The sequence below is a fragment of the Bos mutus genome, chromosome 29 (genome assembly GCF_027580195.1).
Source record: "Bos mutus isolate GX-2022 chromosome 29, NWIPB_WYAK_1.1, whole genome shotgun sequence".
NCBI classification, from domain to species: domain Eukaryota; kingdom Metazoa; phylum Chordata; class Mammalia; order Artiodactyla; family Bovidae; genus Bos; species Bos mutus.
The window spans coordinates 25855386-25876566 of record NC_091645.1 but is presented as its reverse complement, the minus strand read 5'-3'; the positions used below and the strand labels follow the sequence as shown (position 1 = coordinate 25876566).

Sequence of the window (21181 nt, the reverse complement as noted above, 5' to 3'; positions counted from 1 at the left end):
CTCCTTGCTGTCCAGGTGACTCTCAAGAAATATTTAGCTATTTCTAATTCCCAAGTCAAATTCTACCTAATAGACTCCAAATATGGGGATAACCATTTATTTAAGAAATATTATTAAATAATATGTTTTAGGCACTGAACTAGGTAGGGATAGGACTAAGGTGAACCAAGGGAGATGTCTAGGGCACACATTTTAAAGACACACTTGCCCACATGACTGGGCAAGATTAGGGTCAGGCTGTGCACAAAGCTGAGACTAAATGACTCATCACTGCTGCACCAGAGCCACCTCTGCTGCTGCTCCCTGATCTAGGCTCTGCATGAAGCCTTGGGGGATACTGTAGAAAACAAGGAAGACATAGCTTCATTTTGGTAGAATTTATAGTATCATCGGGGTGATTGACAAAAAAAAATCTTAAATGCATAAGTCAATATGTAGTTGTAAGTTGTGAGGAATGCTTTTGAGGAAAGCGCTGAGTTTTGTAAGAGAGTAATAAGGACAAATAATTTGGATTAAAGATCAAGGAACACCACATGTCTGAAGAAGTGGTCTTTAAACTGAGGCCTGAGATTGAGAAGAGGTTAACCAGGAAAAATTAATAGAGGAGCGTTCAGAAAAAGTGAGCAGTATTGCAAAGAAAGAAGTGGCTGAGAGAAACAAATGTTGTAAAGGAGTGGAACTGGGGAGGTGGGTTAAGGTCAATGCAGACAACATCTTATCAATAAAATTTATACGCATCTTTCTTTCTTTTTAAAGGACATGTAAAGCCTTTGAAGAGTTTTAAACAAGGGACTGCTCACATCATATTTTAAAAGATCAATCTGCGTTGTAGGAACCATTGATTAGAGGGAGGCAAACGTGGATTTTCAAGAATTAACTAGGTAACAACAACAGATGGACTAGGTAAGACTTTAGATTTGACAATGGAGGTTGAGAGAAATGAACAGTACACATGTAATTTAGAAGAGAGTTGATAAATACTCTTCCTGCCCACAGATCTTGCAGTCTATAGTAGAACCAGGGTAGTAAAAGGAAACCACAGCAGTTATAAGCATTACAATGTGAAAGGCAAGGATTCTATGGGAAAAAGAAGAGAAGTGCACTTAACGCAGAGGGAAAGGGACAGTGAACACTTCCTGAGGTGTTATCTCACCTTAGATCACAGAGAAGTATGCCAGGTTAAGAGGGGTGTTGGGTGGTCCCTATAACACTTCTGCAGGTATAGAGTCCCAGAGGTGCTCCAAGCATATTCAGGAAAATGAAAGATACACAACATGATAGACTTGGGGCAAAGAGAAGGAAGACCGGAGAATGGAAAGATAAGTAGGAGCCAATCAATGCAGCTCTCTTCTTACTATTTTCAAGAAGGTCCACTGGGGGGGGTGGGGGGTAGTTTAGAACCAGAAAGCAGACCAGTGTTCCTGTTGTCCCAACTTACTTGCCCAGTGCACTTGAACAAATGATTTTCTCATTTTCCTTATTTTCCTCATGTGTAAAATAAAAGAACTGAATCAGATGGTTTTTACTATTTGGAGGAATCATGCATCTGTTTGAGAATCTCGTTTTAAATCTATATACCCTCTTCACTCCAAATAATTTATACAGACATAAAATCTAGTATATAATTTCAGATTGTTTATGGAGCACTTAAGCCCATCTCTGGAACCATAAATTAGATAATTTTTAATATTTTTTTAGCTCTAGCAATCTATGACTCTGTATGACTCTGAAAGAACCTCAATTACATCTAGGTCTATTCAAACACACTTTTACTAACACATTATGATTGCAAATATCATTGTTAGCATCATATTTTGGTAATAATATTGATAGATAAAAATGCATGATAGATAAATAGAAAGAAATAGATGAGAGACAAATTGATGTCGTGTCTGGCACTATGTATAAATACGTGTAAGTAGACATTGGGGGAAGACTCCTGCATATTACAGGAAAGACCAGAAATATTCTTGTCTCAGGCAACTCATCTGAAAAACCAGCAGGCACTCTGGACATGGCAGGCTCTTAAGTTGCATACGCTGAACGGCATAGACATTTAGTCTGTTTCAAGAACAACTCACTGTTCTAAGTTCCAAATACTATCACTACCCTTTGGGCAACTTCAGCCATAACAATCTATTATGGGAATAAGGGTTATTGAGGATTTTTGTAGGAACAGTAACAGGAAGGTGTCAACATGTTGCTTATTGCTTTCCCAATTGTGCTATACTAATTATTTCAGCTAACCCTAGAAAATACATCCCCCAACACTCCCCTCCTAGAAGAAAGAAATGATAGACATACCACATCTGTCAAGTATCTTTAAAACACTATTTTTATTATTAATATTAAAATCTCTTTAGTTTTCTCAGCCCCCTAAATTTAAGTGCAAGTCATTGTGTGCTAAATCGCTTCAGGCATGTTCGACTCTTTGCATCCCTATGGACTGTAGCCTGCCAGTCTCCTCTGGCCAGGCAAGAATATTAGAGTGGGGTGCCATGCCCTCCTACAGGGGATCTGCCCAACCCAGGGATCAAACCCAGGTCATATATGTCTCCTGTATTTGCAGGCGGGTTCCTTACCACTGGCATTACCTGGGAAGCCAATGCAAGTACATTCCACCTGAACTCTTAGCATATGCCGATAGACATGCCAACACTGAGTAAGTCGTTTGCTTCCCATATTATCTCTGTACTCTTCCAGAACTTCTGCCATTCTACTCACAAAAAGAAGACCCCACCAGTAGTGCAAAGGGAAAATAGTCCATGAACAATAAGCTGAAACATTTAGATTCCCTCCTTAAACCATGGTTTCATTAATCTTTCTAATGCAAAGGCTTCCCAGCAAGACTCATAGATAGATACACAGAGAAAACACAGAAACAAGGAAGACACCTATTAGTTTTGATTCTTTTGATCTTTTATCAAGATAATAGTCATGAAACTTGAGTTTGGCAGAGTGAAAAGGATTTTCTGTTTTTCTTTAATGTCTCTTTGAGACACTGGGATCTAGGCCTGATTAGTTACCAGAACATAGAGTTTCACCTAGGAAGGTCCTGGTCAGAAAGAGAAAGAGCAAAATATTGAAAGGAAACAAAAGAATACATAGGTAGAGGAGGCAGAGGGTCAGAGGGGTGTCTCCATATTCCTTCATTGCATTGTCTCTGAGAACAGACTAAGGGGAATGCCCGAGGGCAGAAGCCCTCTTCCTGCTCACGTTTAAGGCACTGAATGAGCTGGTCCCACAGGCTGTCCACAAACCAAGCTGGTATGTGGTCACATTAAAGTCAGCTGAGAGAACCAGGGTAGTAAGGCAAAGGATGGGCTGGCAATATAGCTTTTCAAGCACCCTCAATTTCCTTGTGATAATGGATGGACCCCAAGATCCCATATTCTGCCGAGGAGGGATTCAGCTGGGGTCTGAGCTGACAGCAAGTGAATGTGTCCTGGCTTCACAGTGGCCAGGGGTCACATGATTAAGCTCTGTGGGGTGAAAAAATTGGCCTAGGAATGGGTGGAAAAAGAGCAACAGACTCAATGGGATCTATGACTCAAACCAGAGATTAGGTGAGACTAAGCTCCAATGGGAGCATCACCCAGCCTGACCAAACAGAGAAAACAAATGTCAGCCTGTTAGTCACAGACTTCAGCATCGGGGTCAGCAGAACATTCAGACGTGGAGTTACTCTGGTGTCGTCACAAGCCCAGAAAGCAGTCCAGGTTCAGCCACTCTGTAGCAGAGGACAGCGTGTGCACGCGAGGCCTGTCTCGCTTCATCACCATGGGATCAAGTAAACTGCACACCTCCTTTGTGCACTTTGATGTCACTTTACAAAATGAAAGGGCTTCCCCGGTGGCTAAGTGGTAAAGAATCCACCTGCCAATCAAGAGACACGGGTTGGATCCCTGGTCTGGGAAGCTCCCACAGTGGTGGGGTAGCTAAACCCATGCACCACAGCTACTGAACCCATGCTCTAGAGCCTGAGCACTGCAGCTACTAAAGCCTGCATGCCCTGCAGCCTGTGCTCCGCAATAAGAGAAGCCACTGCCATGAGAAGCCTGCGCACTGCAACTAGAGAATAGCCCATGCAGCAGTGAAGAAGCAGCGCAGCCATAAATAAAGAAGTTTTTTTTTAAGGGACAAAATTGGAAAGAAGGAGAGGCCACAATTCTAAAGGACTGAGTTATTTTCTGGAGAAAATATGGAACTATTTGACTTTATACATAAAAGTAAGTGTACTAAACTTGCCTAAATTTTAGCTATTTTTCCCTACTATTGGCTAGAGGACACTTTTAGGAAAATTACATTGATTGTTGAGAAGCTACAATCTATTTGCACATATAACTTGTATAATTAAAGTTTGCTACAAGTTCAGAATATAATAAAAAGACAGTTAGATTTTTGCTACTAAATTAAGGTGCATTGAAAGAGGACTCTGACTTAACATCTCCTGATTCTGAAATTCTCTTTCCGTTGAAATACACACTCTATAAACAGTTTGTTTGCTCTATGTTGTCATGACTTGTCTTACAATATCCCAGCTTCCTCTTTTCTAATCCTTTGCCTTTCCTGTTTCAAGTCTGACCCATGATCTAGGCCCTGTTTGCCTATTACTGTGGAGGGAAACTACACTTACAGTACTTTACTTACTAATTTAATTTAATCAACTTACTTAGTAAGTTAATCTGTCAGTTAATTTAATTAATTTACTTACTAAGCAACGGATAATGACTTAATGCTAAGATCACAGACACATGTCATCCTCATCTCATCCCACATCCATGGAGAGTATCACTGATGGATTAAATACATTTAAGAAGTTAAACAAGCATTGCTTTGCTTTGTTTTCAAATTGATTCTTAGATATGGAAGTGAGTTTAAAAATGCACAGGTCTTCTGACATAGATGAGAAGCCAACTGATTACCTTGGTGACAGGAAATGCAGGAACCTGGATCAAGGAGATAGGATACTGGGGGAAAACAGAGATGATGAAGGAGAAGGCCATAATAATTTCTCCACACCTTCTTAATTTGAAGTAGAGCTAGCAGGGGTGCTTATGTATTATTTTATACCACTCTTTATTTAGCAACCAGAGGATAATCTCTCTTCCCACTTTATATCCCAATTTTGCATTCTTTCCTGGGTTTCAGATATTTTCGCTCAGTCGTGTCCGACTCTCTGTGACCCCATGGACTGTAGCCCACCAGGCTCCTCTGTCCATGGAATTCTCCAGGCAAGAATACTAGAATGGTTGCCATTCATATGCTCTCATATCTGAGAGTCTTAGATATTATCAAGAACTTGGGCTCAAAAGTTAAATAAACAGAAACATTTCAGAAACGAGCTCTGGGGCTTTAAGTAAATTATTTTATGTCTCTAACCTGCAACTGATTCACTTTTGAAATGCAGAAGGTACCAACCTCAAAAGAATGTTGAATGAATGAAAGTAAACAATAAAACTACATTACTTGGAGCAATGCCCGGCATGCAGTAAGCTCTTAACAGATACTACTTAATGATGGAGGTGACGATGACTTTAAGAAACTGTGAGGAAGAAAGAACTTTGCCCAAGATGATTCCTTTTCTCTTCATCAACATTAAATTCAATCAGCCTCCTGAAATCATGATTTGACTTCTGACATTTATTTTAACCTACAGATCCCTCCTGTCTCCTGGAAATTTAGAATCATTTTGAGCTCCTCAAATGTATTTTATGTCCAAGAAGCAAAATCAGAAAAGAAAACACAGATGCACCACCTCCATGCATACTGCAGTTTGAACGTTCTCAGCAGGGCCAACATTGTAAGGGAAAGTGCCATCGGAGCTTAACATCATTTCTGAATAGCTCTGGAGGCTTTTTCTCTAGGGGAAACTTGGAAGAACTTCTCAATTCCACTTCCTTTTTTACTTCCAATAAAAATGTTTATTTATTTGTTTGTTTGTTTGGTTTTGGCTGTGCTGGGTCTTCGTTGCCACACAGGCTTTTCTCTAGTTGTGAAGAATGGGGGTTATTCTCTCGTTGCAGAGCATGAGTTTCTGTTTGCAGTGGCTTCTCTTGTTGGCACTCAGGCTTCCATAGTTGTGGCACATGTGCTGAGTAGTTGTAGCTCCAAGGCTCTGGAGAACAGGCTCAATAATTGTGATACATGGGCTTAGTTGCTCCATAGCATGCGGGATCTTCACAGATCAGGGATCTAACCCATGTCTCCTACATTGGCAGGCAGATTCTTTACCACCAAGGAAGCTCTTGATTCCATTTTCTAGCTTTGTTAAAAGCTCAGGTCAGCAGAACTTAGCTGAGGTTAAAGCAGTAAAGAAGCAGTAGACGTACTCGTAGCTCTGGCTACTTTATGGGTCTTCTCGGGCAGGTTGCTACACTGAAGCATAGCTCAGATTCTTAGCTCCCTGCTTCTGCTCATCTGGACATCAGTGCTCCAGGGGACCCAGAAGGTCCTTTTGCCTCCTCCACAGCTTCTTCATGGCCATGATCACTTCTTTGTTTCTCAGGGTATAGATGGCAGGATTCAGCATGGGAGTGACCATTGTGTACAGCACAGAGACCACCTTGTCCATGGGGAATGTCCGAAATGGCCGTGCATAGATATAGAGACAAGGCACGAAGATTAAGGTGACCACGGCAATATGGGAGGCACAGGTGGACAGGGCTTTGCTACGGCCCTCCCGCGAGTGGCTTCGGAGCATGACTAGCAGTGCTGTGTAGGATCCCAAGAGCACCAGAAAACACATCAAGGTCACCAGACCATTGTTAGACACCATCAGAAGCTCTAAGACAAAGGTGTCTGTGCAGGCCAACTTGATCAGCTGAGGCACATCACAGTAAAAGTTGTCCAGCTTGTCAGGCCCACAAAATGGCAACTGGGCAGTCAGTCCAACCTGTGCAATGGAGTGGATGAAGCCCCCCACCCAGGAGGCCGCCACGAGGAGCCCACAGACTGTCCGATTCATGATAAGCATATAGCGCAGGGGCTGGGAAATGGCAACATAGCGGTCATATGCCATGAGCGTCAGCAGGAAGATCTTGATGCCTCCTATGAAGTGGAAGAAGAAGAGCTGAGTCAGGCAGCCACCAAAGGAAATGACAGGCTTCCGCGAGAGCAAGTCAGCCAGCATCCTCGGTGCCGTGATGGACGAGTAGCAAAAGTCCAGGAAAGAAAGATTGCCTAAGAGAAAGTACATGGTTGTATGCAGGCATGGGTCAGAGGTCACTACGGCCACAATCAGGAGATTTCCAGTCACAGTCATAAGATACACAACTGAGAAGACAATAAAGAAGAAAAGCCGGAGCTCCCATACCTGAGAGAGCCCCAGGAGGACAAAACCTGCCACCTGGGAATGGTTCGCTGTGGTCATCTGCTTGGTGTGGCCTGGCAAGTGAGCCTGCTGAGGAAAACGGGCATGTTCACTGTGGGCTCCACAAGCTTCTCTGGGACAATATCTTCTGGCTTCCCTGGGGAATAGAGTTTTTGCCTGTCACTTAATACAAGAAGAAGATTGTAAGTGGTTCTACGGGACACCCAGCATTTGAACATCAAGTACTGGTATAATCAAACACCAAGACCATAAAACACAGCATAGCACTGGTATTTATAGTTCACGAGAATCACAAATCATCAGTCCTCAAAAATGACAAACTGGGACTAGAGGCAATATTGCCAAACTGGGAGTGAATTTTTATTCTTTCAGTTACTAACTGTATAAACAATATCAATCTTCAGAAATTCTCTAAACCTCACTTCCCACATCTATGATATAAAGTAGCCATAATGTATGCAAAATATTCTATAGTTTATAATCATATGTGGCATTTATATAGGAAACCCATGGCAGATATTTAGAGTTTCCATGGTGTGACAGATTGCTCATTTATATCCCCAAACAAAAAAAAAGTACAAGTTCCCATCATATCCCTGGAAAAATACTCAGTTTCCTTTTGAGTTAGCTGTAACTTGGACATATATTTCCTGCTTTAGGATTTTCATCCTAGAAGGATGTTAAATCATGGGCAAGGGACCAAATAGAAAACACTGTTCCTCAGACTCACAGACTTAAGAGAACGAACTTAAGCTTACTAGAGGGGAAGGATGGGGGAAAGGAGAGTTAAGGAGCTTGTGATGGGCATGTACACACTGCTATGTTTAAATGTACACACAACGGTGTCTTGCTGTTTAGCACACGGAACTCTGCTCAGTGTTATGTGGCAACCGGCAGTTTGGGGGAGAACGGATACATGTACATGTCCAGCTGAGCCCCTTTGCTTTTCACTTGAAACTATCACAACATTGTTAATTGACACACTGTATATACAAAATTTAAAGTTAAAAAAAAAAACCACTGTTCCTGCACAGTATAAAGATAATGACCTACTGTTTTTCTAACATCTGATTAGAAAACATGTGGAATAAAAGCTTTCTATTATATGTCTCTGGGAAACCCAGAGAAATGATAGTCCCCTGGGGAAACAAAAAGAAGGGTGAGTGTGATTATCAATATTAATCTCAGGGTACTTATCTAAAGTATAATTTCTTATACATATGAAAAGTTTCAAGAGAAGATCACAAATACTGATTTGAGTTTTAAAATCACTATCAAAATACAGAGCTGCCTCAACATTTGAAAACCTTGGAAATAAAAGAGATGTTTCATATATTTAAGCATTTTAAAAGATACTTAAAAAAGCTAGCCATTTACAAGACACCTGGAATGCATCTCTTCACATCCCATAACAGAATGGTCACTTATCAATTCAAGTTTAACTTAACTAGTTTTGCACTAGGACATGTGATCTGGGGAAAGTTACTTAACCTCTCTCAACTTTAATTTTCCAGCCAGTAAAATGAAAATGATGACAATATACCCAGTTTGCCTCACTGAGATATTTTAAGCATAATATGTAAATTAATATATGCTGCTGCTAAGTCGCTTCAGTCGTGTCCGACTCTGTGCGACCCCATAGACAGCAGCCCACCAGGCTCCCCCATCCCTGGGATTCTCCAGGCAAGAACACTGGAGTGGGTTGCCATTTCCTTCTCCAATGAATGAAAGTGAAAAGTGAAAGTGAAGTCGCTCAGTTGTGTCTGACTCCTAGTGACCCCATGGACTGCAGCCTACCAGCCTTCTCCGTACATGGGATTTTCCAGGCAAGAGTATGGAGTGGGTTGCCATATAGGTATGACTTTTTCCCAGCCTTTGTATGATTCTAAGCAGATTCTGTTGCCAATGAGCCTAAGATAGGAAAGAGTTTACTCTTCATTTGTCATACCTGAAACGTTTCTAAATGGGAAATTCACTGTAATATATCTTATATCTAGCATTGTAAATGTAAATATTAGATTTTTAACTGACATAGTGGATTGTTCTTCAGCATACATTTTTAGGTATTTTTAAGTATAATTCTAGGCATACATGCAATACAGGGGAACTGGGTTCCATTCCTGGGTCAGGAAGATCCCCTGGAGAAGGAAATGGCAACCTGCTCCAGTCTTCTTGCCTGGGAAATCTCCTGGACAGAGGAGACTGGCAGGCTACAGTCCATGGGGTCACAAGAGTCAGACACAACCGAGCGACTAAACCACCACACCACCACTAGGCATACATTTGTGAATTTTCCATTCACTCCAATTCAGTGATCATTTATTCTCAGAATATTTTATGTAAACAAAGAGTACTAGCAACTACAAAAATAGTGAAGAAGTAATACGTAATATCTCTACCTTCTTGTATCTTATTTTAGATGGAAAGATAAGGAAATCATTTTGTAAATTAAGAACAAAATAAAAATTTTAAGTAAATTTAAAATGTGATACCTGTCTCTAAAATGCTATAAATATAGTGCTATTGGGAGAGAAAAAATCCCTTCCCCTTAAAGGAATGAGTAACTGTGAGACCTCCAGGAGAGAAGTCTATTTCACTCATTTTAGGATCTCTACTTCCAGATACCTATGGTGCTCAATAGCCATAACTTTTGCCAACACTATAAAAACCGGCTTGGATAGAGAGGAAAGCGTGTTCCCAGCATCACCAGTAGACCTTGGGTTTTGAACTCATAAACTGTGATCTCCTGGTTAAAGAATCTGAATTGTTCTGAATCTAGTCTGTATGATGTGGGCAATGGTGCCTACATCGCAGTTTTCAGTATTGCAAAATGAGGACAGCAGCACTTCCCCTGGAGGGTTGATTTAAGCATGAAATTAGACAATGTATAGAAAGCTTTTAGCCTAATGCCTAGAAGAATACTAGATAACAGTATCTTGAATGTAAATAAATAGTAGCTGTATCTTGAAATTTAGAAAGTATTCTTAACTCAGAAACAGGGAAGGATAGAAATGCTGCATTTCTGAAGGAAGAAACATTAAGAAAATACAGAGTGCTCGCTTTGGCAGCACATATACTAAAATTGAAACGATACAGAGAAGATTAGCATGGGCCCTGCACAAGGATGACATGCAAATTCATGAAGCGTTCCATATTTTTATAGAATACATTTTGTATAATAACTGTGTAACTGTTTTTGTTTGGCTTTTTATATTTTTGTAAGAAGCTAACTAGAGAAATAATTTTGGAAAATCTACTCTAGGACTTCCTCTGGGGTCCAGTGGCTAAGACTCCTTGCACCCAATGCAGGGGACCCCTGATCAGGGAAGTAGATCCCACTTGCCACAACTAAGGGTTCCCATGCTGCAACTAAGACCCGGTGCAGCCAAAATAAATAAATATTTTTAAAACAAAAATCTAGTCTAAAGATTTATATAATGTTGTCAAATACAAAGATGGTAAATGGAAAACCACAAAAAAAAGAAAGAAAGAAAAAATACACAAAGATGCAACAGTAGAGGGAATGTCTGAATGGAGTCAGAATGTCTTTCTTAAAATAGAAATAGTGGTAAGCGATAATGTAGGAAAAGTAGACAGAGGACTCAGATCATAACTTCAGCTTTAGGTAAATGTCAGGTTAAGAAGTTCCTGTTTTAGATAGAGTTTACAAGCAGGGGAGTAAGGAAATCAAAAAGGCATTAGTACTGCTTAGCTGTGCCGTTTGAACACCCTATAAGTAAACATTTAAAATTTGTGAATTCTCTTTGGTCAGTGGAATTATAGATATTTAAACCTCTTGTTTACTCACTCCATTTAAGTGAACCTCCAAGAAGGAGGGAATATATGTATTCATATAGCTGATTCACTTTGTTATACAGTAGAAACTAATACAACATTGTAAAGCAATTATATTCCAACTAAAAAATAATAAAACCTACCAAAAAAAAGGAAATAGTCTAATTTTAAATCTTATTTCTCATCCTAAAAGTAGAGTGACCACAGCATGAAAAATGGTCTTATACTTTAATGCAAAGTCACTCCAGCAGAGTTGAGGCTCAGAGAAGAAAAATGACTTGCTAAATTCTCAAAGTTCGTTAGTAGCACAGACTAGACCATGCTCTACATCATATCCTTTCAATGGAAATTTCAGGATCTACATCTCCAAATGGATGAGAAAAAGCCAAAGAACACATGAAATAGCAGTGGTTCACTTACCTGCAGCTTCCCATTTAAGATATACCAATAGCAAATATAGATTTATAAATATGGGTCAAAATATTTGAGTGTAAAGATTCTGCTGAGCCCTTGAGAGGGCTTTGGGGAATGGAACTTGGCTAATTTTAGTGCAGAGGGATTATTGGCACAACAGGAGGCAAATTCCAGGTATGGGGCAGGCAAACCTGCCCAGTGCTCTCCAAAGTCAAATGTCACTGGAGACCACACCAAGAACCAGAGCATGGAAGGGCAATGGCTTGAGTAAACCGTCCCTCTAGGATAAATGAACTGCTTTCCCTCTGGCTTGAAAGATTTTTCTGCATTACCATATCATGGCACCATAATTCAAAAATTAAATTTGCAATTATTTGTCTCCAGTTATCTGTTTTCCTATCTTTCTCCTACCCTATTTTATAATGTTTATTAATTACCATACAGATCAAAGATTTAAATGCATAAAATAAACCAATGTGAGTGTTCACTGAGAAAGTAAGAGTTCAGCCAACTACCACAAACCTGCTGCTCCTCAATCTGACTTTATTGTTCCCAACCAATTTCTTTTTGTATCATTGTCCTTGTTAAAGATTTTTGAGGTCATCTGTGTATTGGACAATATTTTATGCATATCAATAAGGCAAAGTATATACTTCATAAAATCCTCAAATTTGTAGATGTTTTAGAACTCTCAGATATGAAAATTTTACTGAATGCTTGTTATATGTTTATTTTCAAAAAATTTATTACAATTTATATATGTGAGATACATATTCTCATATGAACATTTTATTAAATGTTTGTTATATATATGTTATATATTTATTGTTTATATTTATTTGTTATTTATTTTCAGAAAATTTATTCCAATTGATGTATGTGAGATGTTCAATCTCACCATATTTTTGCCAACAATAATTATCAATCTTTGCATCATTTTCAATTGAATTTTCTAAAAGTCTGATTTTAACATGCACTTTTAAAATTATTGAAGATAGTTATTTTTTTGTCTTAAAAATTCTTCCATGACATTCATATTGATAGTGGTGTTTCTTTATTCTTTTCCCAGATGTTCCATGCATTATCATTTTTATAGTTTTGTTTATCTTATTTGTGAACTATTTATTAAGAATAGAAATTCTACCTTTTACACTGTTGGTCGGAATGTAAATTGGTACAGCCACTATCGAGAACAGTATGAAGGTTCCCTAAAATCACTAAAAATAGAGTTACAATATGACCCAGCAGTCCCACTCCTGGACATATATTCAGAGAAAATCATACTTCAAAAAGATACATACACCTAAATATTTATAGCAGCACTATTTACAGTAGCCAAGACGTGGAAGCAACCTAAATGTCCATTAACAGATGAATGGAGAAAGAAGTAGTGGTACACATATACGATGGAATATTACTCAGCCATAAAAAATGAAATAATCCCATTTGCAGGAACATGAATGGACCTAGAGATTATCAATCAAAGTGAAGTAAGTCAGATAGAGAAAGATAAGTATCATATAATATGATTTGTATCTTGAATCTAAAAAATGTGATACATGTGAACTTATTTACAAAACAGACATAGAAAACAGCTTATGGTTACCAAAGGAAAGGGAGGAAAAAATTAAAAGTTTGAGATTAACAGATACCTACTACTACATATGACTTCCCTGGTGGCTCAGATTGTAAAGCGTCTGCCTACAATGCAGGAGACCCAGGTTTGATCCCTGGGTTGGGACGATCCTCTGAAGAAGGAAATGGCAACCCACTCCGGTACTCTTGCCTGGGAAATCCCATGGATGGAGGAGCATGGTAGGCTACAGTCCCTAGGGTCGCAAAAAGTCGGATATGACTGACGACTTCACTTCACTCCCTACTACATATAAACAACAAGGAACTACTGTATAGCACAGGGAACTATATTCGATATTATGAAATAACTTACAATTGAAAAGAATCTGAAAAAGAATACATTTGTATATACATATAATAACTAAATAACTACAGTACACTTGAACCTAATACAGTACTGTAAGTCCACTATATTTCAATAAAAGAATTTAAAAAAAAAAAAAAGTAGCTTCAAATATCTTGGAGTAGGAATCAGATCAGATCAGATCAGTCACTCAGTCGTGTCTGACTCTTTGCGACCCCATGAATCGCAGCATGCCAGGCCTCCCTGTCCATCACCAACTCCTGGAGTTCACTCAGACTCATGTCCATCGAGTCAGTGATGCCATCCAGCCATCTCATCCTCTGTCGTCCTCTTCTCCTCCTGCCCCCAATCCCTCCCAGCATCAGAGTCTTTTCCAATGAGTCAATCTTCATATGAGGTGGCCAAAGTACTGGAGTTTCAGCTTTAGCATCATTCCTTCCAAAGAAATCCCAGGGCTGATCTCCTTCAGAATGGACTGGTTGGATCTCCTTGCAGTCCAAGGGACTCTCAAGAGTCTTCTCCAACACCACAGTTCAAAAGCATCAATTCTTCGGTGCTCAGCCTTCTTCACAGTCCAATTCTCACATCCATACATGATCATAGGAAAAACCATAGCCTTGACTAGATGAACCTTTGTTGGCAAAGTAATGTCTCTGCTTTTGAATATGCTATCTAGGTTGGTCATAACTTTCCTTCCAAGGAGTAAGCGTCTTTTAATTTCATGGCTGCAGTCACCATCTGTAGTGATTTTGGAGCCCAGAAAAATAAAGTCTGATGCTGTTTACACTGTTTCCCCATCTATTTCCCATGAAGTGATGGGACCGGATGCCATGATCTTCGTTTTCTGAATGTTGAGCTTTAAGCCAACTTTTTCACTCTCCACTTTCACTTTCATCAAGAGGCTTTTGAGTTCCTCTTCACTTTCTGCCATGAGGGTGGTGTCATCTGCATATCTGAGGTTATTGATATTTCTCCCAGCAATCTTGATTCCAGCTTGTGTTTCTTCCAGCCCAGCATTTCTCATGATGTACTCTGCATAGAAGTTAAATAAGCAGGGTGACAATATACAGCCTTGACGAACTCCTTTTCCTATTTGGAACCAGTCTGTTGTTCCATGTCCAGTTCTAACTATTGCTTCCTGACCTGCACACAAATTTCTCAAGAGGCAGATCAGGTGGTCTGGTATTCCCATCTCTTTCAGAATTTTCCACAGTTTATTGTGATCCACACAGTCAAAGGCTTTGGCATAGTCAATAAGGCAGAAATAGATGTTTTTCTGGAACTCTCTTGCTTTTTCCATGATCCAGCAGATGTTGGTAATTTGATCTCTGGTTCCTCTGCCTTTTCTAAAACCAGCTTGAGCATCAGGAAGTTCACGGTTCACATATTGCTGAAGCCTGGCTTGGAGAATTTTAAGCATTACTTTACTAGTGTATGAGATGAGTGCAATTGTGCGGTAGTTTGAGCATTCTTTGGCATTGCCTTTCTTTGGGATTGGAAAGAAAATGCACCTTCTCCAGTCCTGTGGCCACTAATTTATGTAATATTTGAATTATTCTTTTTTTTAATTTTATTTTAACTTTACAATATTGTATTTGTTTTGCCATATACCAAAATGAACCTGCCACAGGTATACATGTGCTCCCCATCCTGAACCCTCCTCCCTCTTCCCTCCCCATACCATCCCTCTGGGTCATCCCAGTGCACCAGCCCCAAGCATCCAGTATCGTGCATCGAACCTGGACTGAAGACTCATTTCATATATGATATTATACATATTTCAATGCCATTCTCCCAAATTATCCCACCCTCTCCCTCTCCCACAGAGTCCAAAAGACTGTTCTATACATACCTTTTAAATTAAAATTTTATCCATGTCTTTAAAAAATATGACAGAAATCTATCACTACAGTTTAAAATACTTCTTATGAGAGTATTACATTCCTTTCCTCATACATTCTATTTCTTCATTACGTGCTGTAAATATATTTCTGATTTTGAGCTACACTAATTACAATGTTCTGGGAATGTGATATTACACGGCTAGGTTTCCTTATGTAAAAAAAATATGATAGGATATATTCTTAGAAATATACCAGCCACTAAATCCCAGAGATCAGAATCCCTTGGGGGATGCTTGTTTTTTATATCTCTAGGCATAAAATAATTGAACTGAGAACAGAAGTCACACTCACTTAGATCTGCTTCTTCTTCATGCCAAGATGAAAAGGTACAACTGACTCATTTTTATTCTTAAAGTGGTAAGAACAAGGAGGAAGGTGAGTTTCACAATTACAATGCTCATGTTATATAGGTATTAAAATAAACAGGTTTTAAATTAACTCCTGATTTTACCAAAAGCTGGAGGTTCAGGCCACCAAGACACAGGAAGGGAAAGAAGAGCCTGTGGACACCTATCTCAGACTCAGATTCCTTATCTGAGTAGCCTAGTGAATTAACCTATGAAATCATCAGCCTCTAAAGTAGGAATTACAATACTAGAAATATTTTTACACACAATAGACAATGCAAAAAATGTCTTATTTAATTTGCATGGCCATCTTTATAAGTATTTATTATTTTTTATAGACTAAAACATAAAACTCAGAGATTCTCTGCTGAGTCAAATGTTACACTGTGTTAGAGTTAGTATTGAAACAAAATGTATTTGACTCATGATTCAGTGTTCTTTCTGCCACTCTGTGTTAATGGTTTCCTTCTTTAAAGGAAGGAATTTTTGAAAATCAAATCCAATTTTTTAAATTATATTCTAGATTTAAAGGAAGCAATTTTTGAAAATCAAATCCAATTTTTTTAATTATATTCTAGACCTGAGCTGTCCAATGCTATAGCCACTAGCTGCATGTGGCCACTGAGCATTTGAAATGTAGTGTGATTTGAAGTGTACTGTTAAGTCAGTCAGTGTTAGTCACTCATGGACTTTGCGACCCCATGGACTATAGCCTACCAGGCTCCTCTGTCCATAGAATTCTCCAGGCAAGAATGCTGGAGTGAGTGGCCATTCCCATCTCCAGCGGATCTTGCCAACTCAGGAAATCAAACCCAGGTCTGCTGCATTGCAGGCAGATTCCTTAGCATCTGAGCCACATTATAAATTTCAAAGATTTATACAAAAAAATATAAAATACCTCATAAGAATTTTTATATCATTACATTAAGTGTAATTTTTTGTATATACTAAATTAAATATAGTAGTAAATTGACTTTAGCTATTTGCTTTTGCTTTGTAAAAAAAAAGAGGGGGGCTTCTAGGACATTATATTAATAAATCACCCTTGTGACTGCATTATCTTTCTATCAAGCAATGCTGATCAAGTTAACAATTGTCATAGTTTTAATAGCACTGTATGGTACATGGAAATGTTTATAAACTTACCTTTTGAGTTGCTAAACTGAAAAAAAAGATAAATTGTTAAATCGCTTTTGAATCCAAAATTTACATAAGGCCTGAATCAGCTGAGTCAGTGTAGTAGATCATTTCAAGGGAGGTCAAACATACAACATAAAAAACTTTAACCCAGGCCTAGTAGAATCTACTGCTTAGTAATGGTTAAATAAAGTCAATACTGGTTAGCATTATTCATTTTTATGTGGATTAAGATGTAATCTGTATAAAAATTCTTCCTATAAACAAAACATCGCAATTCTACGTGTTGTAATAAGCCATTGGAATGCGTATTACACTCCCATGGAATCTCTGAGACTATGTAAAGGTGGAAAAACACCAAAATGTAAAATGGTGCAGCTCTATCCTCCATTCAAAAGGCCCTTCTTGAGAGGATGTTTTCAAGAATGGGCTTTAAATGATCCTATAATGCTTTCTGGCACAGAAAAGAAGCAGAGAGAGGTTCTGGGGAGAAATTATGAACAAAGAGAAATGGTTCCAGTTCTAGGAGACAGAAACCTAGAATAGCACCTCTCCAACTTTCATGTGCACACGCATCACGTGCGGATCTTGCTAAAATGCAGATCCCGACTCAGCTGGTATGGCTTAGGACCTGAGACGGTGCAACAAATCCCCAGTGGTGTTAGTGATGTTCCATGTTGAGTAATAAGGACCCACAGCACAGAAATGTTTGGGAAAGAGCAGACAGGACAGAGAAGTGAGCTGGCTTGAGTGGAAGGAATACAGGTGCAGAGCCCTGGAACAGAACAAGGAACGTGGGCAGAATGGCAGACATTTCACTGTGATCGAGAGCCCAGTAAAAATCAGAGGGCATGTGGGAGAATTAGACACATGAGGAGAGAGGTTAGTGAGTTTGTGACATTCAGGGCATTCTGAAGGCATGCTTGAAAAGACCTTATAGGCAAAAAGCTGAGTATTGGCTCTTCTTTAACATTCCTTTTCTATTTCTGTGTGTGGTCTCTAGGACTAGACTACACCTGTGTGTTAGTTGGCAAGAGTTGAAGGGAAAGGAGGACTCACGGGTGTTTTAGCAACAGACTCAGGGCAACTGGACAATCTCTCTTCTGCACGTGGTTCCCCTGTCTCCATCCCTCAGGACAGGAAAAGAAGAGCAGATGCAAAAGTCACATGTTCTGTAAAATCTGGCCACCTTGCTCAGAGGACAGCTGTTCAGTGTTGGGAAGCTCCTTTGTTTTAAACAGACTTGGGGATGCATGTGACCAAAGGAAGTGTGCTCTGTCCTAATATGGCAGGAATGGATGGAGGTAAGAGGCACAAGAGTTTCTTTAAGAGCCAGTAGGGAAGAAAGAGCAAGGCGGAAAAGTAGATCTGTGGCAGGTTGAGAAGATGATAGACCAGATGTCTGAGCATTGCCATGTATAACTTCTAGGTAGATAGAAGACTGCAGACTGTGACCAGCCCAACACCAAAAGGAAACTGGTCTGATTTTTCAGAGATATGGACTTTGTTGACCCCAGGACAGGCATCTGCAAGTCGAGTGCCCTCTTTGCCTCCTTCTAGGGGAAGTGTGTGGAGAAGGCTATGGCACCCCACTCCAGTACTCTTGCCTGGAAAATCCCATGGATGGAGGAGCCTGGTAGGCTGCAGTCCATGGGGTCGCTGAGAGTCAGACATGACTGAGTGACTTCACTTTCACTTTTCACTTTCATGCATTGGAGAAGGAAATGGCAACCCACTCCAATGTTCTTGCCTGGAGAATCCCAGGGACGGGGGAGCCTGGTGGGCTGCTGTCTATGGGGTCGCACAGAGTCGGACACGACTGAAACGACTTAGCAGCAGCAGTAGCAGGGGAAGTGTGAGTGAAAGACAGGAACCACTACTTAAAAGCCTCCAACGAAAACTGAAATCCCCAAGTGGCAGCACTAGCAGAAGTGCATTGTCTTGCTCAGTAGCCTTGGTGATATAGGTAGGCTTAGCTCAGAGGATTGACAGAGGTTCACAAGGCAGAAATATTTGTGGGAGTGCTGCCATTCCACCATCATCGAGCTTTACTGAGGTATTAGAAGAATATGCTTTCTACCTGGAAATCAGCTTGTGATTAGATTACAATAAAATAGCAGAAATGAAAATACAGTTTCCTGAAACATGTTCTGAGCCACACTGGAGCTACAACATGATTGTTTTAAAGTGGAAGGGGGATTCTATCATCAATTTAGTTTGGAAAAAATTGTTTGTTGTAGAGCTGTCCCGGAGAACCGGAAATAGTCTCAGTTACAAAACGTGTTTAACTTTATGTAATTCTGCATGTCTGAAACCAGTATGATCCTAACATACTTATTTCATGTACACCCTGGAATTAATACTCTTAAACACCCTTGAAAACCTTGATGTGGACATTATAATTAATTTTAACAATAAATACCTTCTCTATAGGAAATCCTGGAGGCAGTTTCAGCCCTAGGCCACTATGTTATTAGCAGAAGTATTTTCTAAGCACATAGGTCTTCTTTATGTGCCTTTTCAACTGATTTGCTTTAGAAAAACTCTCCAATGTTCTTTAGCATTAGACTTATTTTTAATGCTGAAGTTAAGGGTTTTATACTTTGCTAAAAGAATTTGAGACAGTAAAGAGGATGTGAAAATTTATATATGGTTCCTAAAATCTATGGGGGCTTCCGCAGTGATTCAGCAGGTATAGAACCCGCCTGCAATGCAGGAGATGCAGGTTTGATCCTTGGGTCAGGACAATCCCCTGGAGGAGAGCATGGCAACCCACTCCAGTATTCTTGTTGGCAAAATCACACGGACAGAGGAGCATGGGAGGCTACAGTCCATGGGGTCGCATGGGGTCATACACAACTGAAGCTACTGAGCACACAAAATCTACAGGGAGAGGATACTTACTCTGTTTTATCTGGGACCTGACTTTTGATGGGTCCCTACCCATCAGTAAAAGCACAGGCTTAGTGCCAAAGGGTAAGAAAACCGGGGTTCAGTGTTTTCACAGAGAGAATATCTGAATTGTAAAGAACTGGAGAGGAACTGGGACTGCCTGTCTAATTTGACTCTTTCTCCTTATCTCCACAGAGTTCTCAGGGGAGAATGGGTGTAAGAAATCAATCCACAGTGACTGAGTTTCTTTTTGCAGGATTAACTGACCAACCAGAGCTTCAGCTGCCTCTCTTCTGCCTCTTCTTCGGGATTTATGTAGTCACGGCAGTGGGAAACCTCGGCATGATCTTGATAATCAGGTTGAGTTCTCAACTCCACAAGCCCATGTACTATTTCCTTAGTAGTTTGTCTTTTATAGATTTCTGCTATTCTTCTGTCATTACCCCCAAAATGCTGGCAGGGTTTTTATGCAGAGATAAAGCTATATCCTATTCTGGATGTATGACCCAGCTGTTTTTCTTCTGTATTTTCATCATTTCTGAGTGCTACATGCTGGCAGCAATGGCCTATGACCGCTATGTCGCCATCTGCAGCCCCCTGTTCTACAATGTCATCATGTCCCCCAGGGTCTGTTCTCTGCTGGTGGCTGCTGTCTTCTCAGTAGGTTTTACTGATGCTATGATGCATGGTGGCTTTATGTTAAGGTTGACTTTCTGCAAATCAAACATCATTAAACATTATTTCTGTGACATCGTTCCTCTCATTAAACTCTCCTGTTCCAGCACTTATATTGATGAGCTTTTGATTTTTGTCATTGGAGGATTTAACATGGTAGCCACCAGCATGACCATCATCACTTCATATGCTTTTATCCTCTCCAGCATCTTCCGCATCCATTCTAAAGAAGGTCGGTCCAAAGCCTTCAGCACCTGCAGCTCCCACTTGACAGCTGTCCTTGTATTTTATGGATCTCTCATGTCCATGTATCTCAAACCTGCTTCTAGCAGTTCACTCACCCAGGAGAAAGTGTCCTCAGTATTTTATACCAATGTGATTCCCATGTTGAATCCCCTGATATATAGTCTGAGGAACAAGGAAGTAAAAAACTCATTGATGAAACTCTTAAGAAGAAAAATATCTTCATAATGAAAATGTTTTTTAAAAATTTATTGAGGTATAGTTGTTTTACCATATTGTATTATTTCAGCTGCACAAAGTGAATCAGCTGTATGTTTACATGTACCCCCCATACCACCCATATTAAGATTTATTTATGTATTAATCATCACATAATCATATGTGCTTGCTTGTATTTATGTCCTGAGTCTTTAAAAATAATTTGAAAGGAGTTAAAGTGGTTTTTCCAGTAGTCATGTATGGATGTGAGAGTTGGACCATAAAGAAGTTCAGTTCAGTCGCT

General features: G+C 39.7%; 2 protein-coding genes and 1 non-coding gene across 3 annotated transcripts; 2 read left to right on the top strand and 1 right to left on the bottom strand.

Moving 5' to 3' along the window:
* Positions 1–6427: 6427 nt before the first annotated feature.
* OR4D5 (olfactory receptor family 4 subfamily D member 5) lies at positions 6428–7372 on the bottom strand. The gene has a single exon (XM_005911624.2). It carries the CDS (start codon positions 7370–7372, stop codon positions 6428–6430), a length of 945 nt encoding a protein of 314 aa, XP_005911686.2.
* Positions 7373–10385: 3013 nt separating this feature from the next.
* LOC138986285 (U6 spliceosomal RNA) lies at positions 10386–10492 on the top strand. Its single transcript, XR_011463141.1, has one exon. It is a non-coding gene; the product is annotated as a U6 spliceosomal RNA (small nuclear RNA).
* A 9479-nt stretch (positions 10493–19971) lies between these two features.
* Positions 19972–20907, top strand: LOC102267783 (olfactory receptor 8D4). Its single transcript, XM_005895483.2, has one exon. It carries the CDS (start codon positions 19972–19974, stop codon positions 20905–20907), a length of 936 nt encoding a protein of 311 aa, XP_005895545.2.
* Positions 20908–21181: the final 274 nt, after the last annotated feature.